The 8222-nt window shown below is 35.4% G+C and overlaps 1 protein-coding gene across 1 annotated transcript; it reads right to left on the reverse strand.

Annotated features, from left to right (window-relative positions):
• Positions 1-1120: 1120 nt before the first annotated feature.
• On the reverse strand, positions 1121-7334 carry tspan33a (tetraspanin 33a). The gene is made up of 8 exons (XM_079398870.1): positions 7025-7334; positions 4708-4762; positions 4040-4167; positions 3690-3764; positions 3190-3285; positions 2978-3106; positions 2186-2347; positions 1121-2018 (listed from the first exon to the last, which is right to left on the reverse strand). Exons 1-8 carry the CDS (start codon positions 7109-7111, stop codon positions 1899-1901), a joined length of 852 nt encoding a protein of 283 aa, XP_079254996.1. The 5' UTR covers positions 7112-7334; the 3' UTR covers positions 1121-1898.
• Between the last annotated feature and the right edge of the window lie 888 nt (positions 7335-8222).

The following is an 8222-nucleotide window of genomic DNA, read 5'->3' on the forward strand; positions in this document are numbered from 1 at the left end:
GCACACAAAACTATCTACAGTAATACAAAAAATAGGCTACTTGAAACACTTCCACAATGTCAATCTGAGTGAAACCTTGTGGTGTAGATACAAAAAACTGGACTTTTATGTTGGTGAGTACCTTTTCATTTTGATTCATGACTGCGTTTATCTCATTTAATTGTTTCAAATCATTATTTTCATCTTATTCCCATGGGTACGATACAAAGCTCCAATTTGGCTGTTTCCATGGAAACTAAAAGGAATTCCCAAGAGATGGGAATAAACTTTGAGTAGTATGGTGTATCAGATTTAGACAGCAGCACTTGTTGGTGTCGATGCGGTTGGTAAGCTATGCTGCGTGTTCCCAACACAGGACCTCCTTAAAAAGCCTGTCTAACATGGCCGCTGTAGAATGAGTCAGAGGGAGGCACAGACCGGGGACCACACACAAACACACTCAAGCTCTAAATGGGAGAGCCTGGCCCAAAACCTCTACCTCCCTCACTTTCTCTCTACACACGCAGTCTATTGCTTTCCTATACATTGACATAAAATACCTCTGCGGTGTTCTCATATTTCAGTGTTTTTTTCACACTGGCGTTTAAACAACATTAACAAACTGAAGGTGTCTGGCACACTGTCTGTTTGGATTTCCAAATGAGTTTTGAAAAAAGGCCTCATGAGTTACTGGCTCTCGGCTGTTCGCAGTACACTTCACTCTTGGTTTCACTGCACCTGGTGTGCATTTCTATAAATACGTCTTTGTAACGCGTGTTAGACTTAAACTTACCACCAATAAAAAAAACCTGAGCATCCATGTGCAACTCTGTAATACTCAGTTGTCAGATTACAGCCTTGGAATATGTCCTTCAGGTGGATTATATGAATGTAGAGGCTAATAAAATTGAGAAAAATTACGTTTGTATGTGTATTTGCATCTCCAAAACACCATAATTATAATACCTACAAAGTTTATTTCTGTTCAAATATGTATGAAATGTGTATTTTTAGTAATAATAATGTTATTAAAACAGAAAACCTTTCGTTAGAATTAAATATAATGCATGATTAAAATATAAGATTAATATTCATAATAATAATTGAGAATGAGACAAATATTTATAAATATTTTTTTTTTTACATTTTTTAATAAAAAGGGATAAATAAAACACCACAGTAACAGTAACATCCATTATTGTGTGCATCCATTGAGATCCACTTAATGAACAGGATATTGTACAAACGGAAGGAGGACACCCACCACTGTCTGCATATAAACAGCAAAGTAAACACTTGAATTTCTGGCCAACTCTACTATAAGCAGGTTTTTTATGGCCAGATTTAGTCATTCCAGAGAGATTACAGCCAAATGGCATGGAGTCAGTTGATTAATGAGCTATGTTATAATAAAACCAGTGCTCTTTAAATGTTTTGTGCATTTTAAAACATATTCTTTGAAATAATACTTAAATAATAATGATATGAAATAATATGTAAATTAAGAAGGACATGTGACTGTTTAGACTTGTTAAAATGAATTTGTAGGCAAAATATAATTTTTCATTTCTATTTAGTTCTCAGACCTTTATATCTACCGACACAAGTTTGTTTTCAAAAATGTCCATACTGGAAATCAATACATATCACTAGTTTACGCCATCCTTTGCTAGGATCACACACCTTAAAAACATTTTGTGTTCATAAAATATTACAAAATAGTTTTATTGACCTCTTGATCTTTAGTTTGTCTTACACTATTCCTATAAATATTCTGGTTAATAAAATATCATACAATTGACCTTATGAAAAAGTGTCTTGGTTGCCTGTTCTTAAGCCCAGTTCTCCTTATTCAGAACCTAGTCCATGTCAGTCACTTCAGGCAGCAATGAGTTCCCAAGCTTTCTATACAAACGCATTTAGTTTTTTCTCGACTGTTTCATCCAGGGGTCTGAGCGATGTTGTTGGTTGTAATTCTGTAGTTTAATCTGATCCTGGATTTGATTAATAAGGATCTGAGAGAGGAGGATCCCAACCAACTGAAAAAAGAAGAGATCAAGCTGATAGTTCAAACGAAATACAAACATAGATGCTTAAAGTAAGTCTGTTTGCGATCAGACCACATCTAAGGTCACCCACAATGATATTTAGATTGTTTCACATATCATGTTAAGCTTATTAGTGCTTATTCCATGTCAAGAGGTACCTGTGGGATGGCCAGGCCCAGTGCAATACCCCCCAACAGAAACAGGTTACTGTGGATCCAGTTCACCACTTTATCAATGCAGCCATTGGTGTTAATGAAGGCACTAGCTTCAAGATAGTCCAGCCGTTGCACCCCATGACCACACATGGTATTTATAACAGTCTGACAAAACAGAAAAAAAGGCAAAGTGGTATTAGGGGAAGGGACATTTAATATATTGGTAAAATATTTATAATATGTTACAACATTATTAATTACATGTAATATATTTGTAACATGATAATTAAATATTATAACACTGAACATATTTAAATATATGTGACCCTGGACCACAAAACCAGTCATAAGTAGCACAGGTATATTTGTAACAATAGCCAACAACACATTGTATGGTCAAAATTATCGATTTTTCTTTTATGCCAAAAATCATTAGGATATTAAGTAAAGATCATGTTCCATGAAGATATTTTGTAAATTTGCTACCTTAAATATATCAAAACTTAATTTTTGATTAGTAATGTACATTGCTAAGGACTTCATTGACAACTTAAAGGTGATTTTCTCAACATTTTAAATTTTTTGCACCCTCAGATTCCAGATTTTCAAATAGTTGTATCTCGGCCAAATAAAGTCCTATCATAACAAACCATACATCAATGGAAAGCTTTCAGCTTTCATGTGATGAATAAATCTCAATTTAAAAAATGAACCTTATTTGTGGTCCAGGGTCACATATTACATATATAATCATTAAAAAAAACTGCAAACATCCTTTTTGGAGCCTTTTCTCACCTCCTCTTTGGAGAGCAGACAGCAGGAGAAGGGCACAGAACAACGCTCTCTGCTCGGGTTCTCTTTTGAACAATTAAAGTACATGTTCTTAGACCAATCCACGTAAGAGATTCCCCCACAGCAGTTAAACTGTTCATATCATTAAACAAAAAAATCATTATCAGCCATTACAAACTATTATTATGTTTTATACATGTATACACAACCCTGACCTGTTTTTGTCCGTAGTCGATGAGGTTCTGAAGATCTATATCATCCCTGTAATGCTCGATAGCGTTGTCAACCATTTCTGTAACTTTGCCACGTGCCTGTAGAGGATAGATTTAACTGAAAACATTAGTATATATATAACATTTGTTGTTGTTAGACACATTACACTGGTAAGTGACAGACAGTAGAGGGCGCAACGTGTCAACTAAAAATCCAGAATGTTTGTGACTGTGGGTTTTGTTACAGCATGTCCAGACTGTTTAAATAGTGTACTTATGCCTGTCTATACAAAGCCTACACAAAGACAGGAGGATTTAACAGTGCACTAAAATACGATACTGTAATCTGAAGAATTAAAGGTAATTCAAACAAATTAAAGACACAATTTAGAATTAAACGAGTATCGGTTACTTGAGTAAATACAGCCCAAGTTTACATTAACATATATCCAGGCTTGTGGGATTGGCATTAGCATACTAATGTCATTCATGATGATTTTTACCTTGTCTGAGAAGACAAAACCCAGAATACCAGCCACTAGCTGCAGCAGGAAGATGATCGTAAGGATGATGCAGAACTGCAAGGGAATTAGACTTTGATATTAGAGTGAAATGTAAAATGTATCTTGTAGTTTTATCTCCACTAAGAGCCAACTGTGTCCCTGACTAAAGTTGTACCGATAATGTTACAGTATATATAGCAGGCACATTTAAGATACTTTAGCAATTTAAAAACACAAATTAGACAAAACTGTACTGTACTGTAATAAAAATGTCTGAAAAGCAGACAAAGAAATGGTCCTGTCCTGATGTAACAATTCTGATCAGACAGCTGTCTTTATTACGGACTTACTGTCTGCAGTAAGCATATGTTCTCCCTCAGAGAACCCACACAGCCGCAGAACGTGATGAAGAACATGAGAATGCCCACTATCATCAGTATCAGAGCAGGATCCACTGACAGACAGGCCAGCGCTGTCTCTGTAGAGTAAAACAGACATATCAGATAGATGGACAGCTTTCGTGTCACTATGGCATTATCAATAACACAGTATATCCACAATTTGATCTATAAAAGATTCCCTGTATCTCGGTAACCCCTATATTAATGGACATTGTGGATTAAATTATTAATGCCTGACTTTCTACAAAAGCACTGGTTACTGAAAGCTAGTACTTTTGCATAATGCTCCTTTACAACTACTAGGTGTCAGTATAAGTTACAGTTGACTGCCATACTGAAACTTTAATTTTACTTTATAGCTAAGCTAAACCTTGAAGCTAGCTATAAAATCTTTGCTTTTATATTCATTAAATAAAGTTAGTTTATAATTTAACATTTATACGCTCCTTTTTCGTAGTTTACTTGCTGCTTTTACACTTTGTTGTGGGACAACTGCATATGTTAGCAGCATCACCATATAAAGTAGTTTCAACATCTAGGATGAAAGCTAAATACAGATATATTAGGATATAAACTCTGTTCTGCTGTCCAGTGGTCTTTCGAGTAAACACACTTACCGTGTTTAACTATCCTGGAATAAACTCCAATAGATATCAGGATCAGTGCGATTACCTATAACACAGATAAACCGTGAGTTTGTTAAAACTGATGTTGTACAGAAACGAAAGATGAACTGTATTTTGTTTCTCTTCAGGGTGTGGCAGGAATAAATCCTTATTCCTTAGTTTTGCTACATAAAAAAGGACTTAAGTGTGTAAATGGCTTGACTAATTAAAGTAAAGACTCTTATTGTCAAGTTTAAGGTCACTGTTTAGTGAGGGGCCTGTTGCACCTCAAACTGTATTGTGAAAAAACCTGGTTAAGGCCAAGAAATAAAAGAGAGGAGGATTTATGCAGTTTGTATGTACTCACATCAGCATTTATGAACGTTCATGAGAAGAAAACAGGAAACCATGGAAACCACAAATTAATCATGGTTTTGCAACACCAATAGTTTAACCATGGTATTTGTAGTAAAAATGTGATTATACAAATGGTAATCAATATGCTAAAAAAAAACATGGTTACTACACTTTTACTACTATAAAACCATTTTTGTAAGGGAAGGTTTATTCACTTTCCGTTTCTCACACAACAAAAGTCCCAGTTTGTCTGACACAATGTAGCCCCCTTTTACTGGCAGGGGGCTATCAGGTTACTATGAAACTCCATATCGTTTTTCTCTGAGAAATCAGTGTCCGTATCCCTTTAAAGCTAGAAAAGATCCTAGTGGTTACTTGAAGGAGCTATTTATACATTTATTAAAACATTTATTTATTCAATAATATTTACATAATAATTTGATCTGACTTTCATTCAGTCCAATCCTATTAAGCAAAGGATTTTTTTATTTTATCATAATAATGTTATTGAAACCATGCATCTTCATTTTTACTTTAGTCATCCCCAGCAGCAATCATTTAATTAAAATTTAAGTTCATTATGTGCCCCCCCCCCAACTGCCATACTATAAGAGTAAGGAAACAATCTCTATGATACACCGATCTAAGTTGCAAGTTTGCACATGTTTGAACATTTCCTGTATTCAAACGACCACAAACTACAATGCTGCATCACTTTTCAGTTACACAAAGGAAAATTAATATTATATATAGCTTTTGTACCACTAAAAGGAGCACAGATGTCCACAGATCCACACTTGAGAGCTTTTTTTGTACAGTGCAGCAAGTTCTCAGTATTATACTGCATTGTAGTAAAATGGAGTTGTTCTTGAGACTTTGAGCATGAAATCTCCTTAGGTATTTGCATGTGCATATTTTCACCAGCAAGAATGCAATACACTCTAATATCTCAGTCAGCTGTCCGTATAAATTGTTAGGAGCTTAATAGTAATTTTGATGCCTTTCTCCAAACAGCTGAAGTATCAAAGCCTGTTTTAAATATTTTGGGTGTCTGATTCTCCCTCTGAAGAGGCGTTATTCATTTAGGTCTATTATTCAGTAAATGCTACAGGGCAACAAATAAAGGAAGCATGGGGCCCCCACTCATCCAAACACCCTGCTTCGCTCTATCAGCATATGAATCAATGAGACCCACTGCTTAGCAACAGCCACAAGTTTAAAAAAGTTTGGGAAAGTAAACTGGCAGTATCAAGAACTTCACAAAAGAGGGTTTTGTTGATGAGGTCTAATATTAACTCATTATCATTCTAGAAAGATCTTATTGCACAGCAGGCCCAATTATATTTGCGAAAATACAAAATGCAGGCATTTGCCCGAGTGTTTCTCAGTATATCAAGTCAAGATAAAATAGGTTAGGCTCCTGTTCTGTGTGTCATGAACTGTTCTGGGTTTTCGAGGTATTCTGAGAATGTAGCCTGTGGTACAGTAATACACATTGGTGTTGAGACATGCCCATGGGTGATGTTTTTAGTGTTTGTTCATACTAAACTCCATGAAATTAGGCCGGTCTTATGAATACAGGTCAAACTGCTTTTAAATCTCTGTCAGATTAATTTGACCATCATTCAGTCTGGATGCCAACTAAGTACTTTACTTTAATTCTGTTTGTATAAATGCAAAGCTTGCTTCGTGGTTGTGCATTAAAAAGTAGGACTTTGAAGAGTCATTTGTTAAAACATTAATCATTAAACCACATCATGTGAGGAAGAGTTAAAAACAACTCTACTTATGCAGTATTTGGTCTTTTTGTTCTTATATATAAAGAGTATATTTTGTGTGTGTGTGTGTGTATGTAATATAGATTGTATATATTATATAGTTCAAAAACAGAAAAAATACATTTATTGATTATAAAACGTTTATTATATATTAAATATAATATAAATAATACAATATAATGAGCAACACTTACCCAAAAAATCATGTTGAAGAAGAAAAGTAAATATTTCACCACTGGACTGACGAAAGTGAACTCCTCGTCGCTTTTCGTTCTTGCCATGATCAAAGGTGTGTGATGTCTCTCACCTATAAACCTTCAGCGTTCACCTAACTTTATCTATCTAGATTTTCATTCTGCAGAATCAAATCATTCGCTCGGCTCTTTCTAAAACGTCTCGTCAAATCTCTTTAAGATCACTAAACACCCTCGAGCGACTAAAATCAGAAGAGCGCATCGATCGCATTGAATCTGGGCTTGTTGTCTTAAAAGGCATTTCCTGATTAGCAGTCAATGAACTCGGGGAAAGCCGAACACCCATCGCATGAGCGCTAGAAGCACCAGTGGGCGTTTCCTTTCTTCTTTTCCACTATGCGACTCACCTGTGAGAGCCTTTGAGGTTTTTTTAGGGAGTTACCGAGCAAAACATTCTCTATAATGTTCTATAACGAGTATCTGTTCACTGTATATACATAACGAACTAGTTATCTTCATATTGAATTTATATGGAATTGCTCACCGCTCCGGGAGACCCCTCACAACCCCAGCTATATTTAAAATGAAGGTTCTTTTTTGGAATTTGTGGTTCCATAAAGAACCTTTAACATCCATGAAACATTGCATAGTGAAACTTTTAAATTTTATAGTGACAAAAGGTACCGATTATTAAAATGCCATTCACACTAAGAAGAAATGGTTCTTCTGGAGTTGGAATGGGACGGAACAAGATTCATGGCATGGCATCCTTTCTGCTCAACGATTGCACAATACATTGTAATCAGTATTGCAATGCCATATTTCTGTGTAATAAATTCAATGGGCTTGTACAGCTAACCTATAAAAAGCATTTCAAAACTCCAGGATGTGCAGTCTGAGAGTGACTGGTGTCATTTGTCACCGAGGAGCTTCAGTGCACCACTGTTTTATTTCGGTTTTCTTGTTTTATGTGCCAGAGCAATGCTATAGATGTAAAGACAGTAGTCTAGATGCTGATTTTTGGGGTTTTAAACCTTCACGTTTTCTCCGCAGGTAAGATAATTTTAATATTTGTACTTTTAAAAGTGTACCGTGATTCTGACTGTTTGAAGCTCTCAGCAGAAGGCCGCAAGGGTGACTACATAGGACAGTGTAATCTTAGAGTAGATTATGATCATGATGGTGTATGTAATTTAAA

Source organism: Barbus barbus, assembly GCF_936440315.1.
Source record: "Barbus barbus genome assembly, chromosome: 39".
Classification (NCBI taxonomy): Eukaryota; Metazoa; Chordata; class Actinopteri; order Cypriniformes; family Cyprinidae; genus Barbus; species Barbus barbus.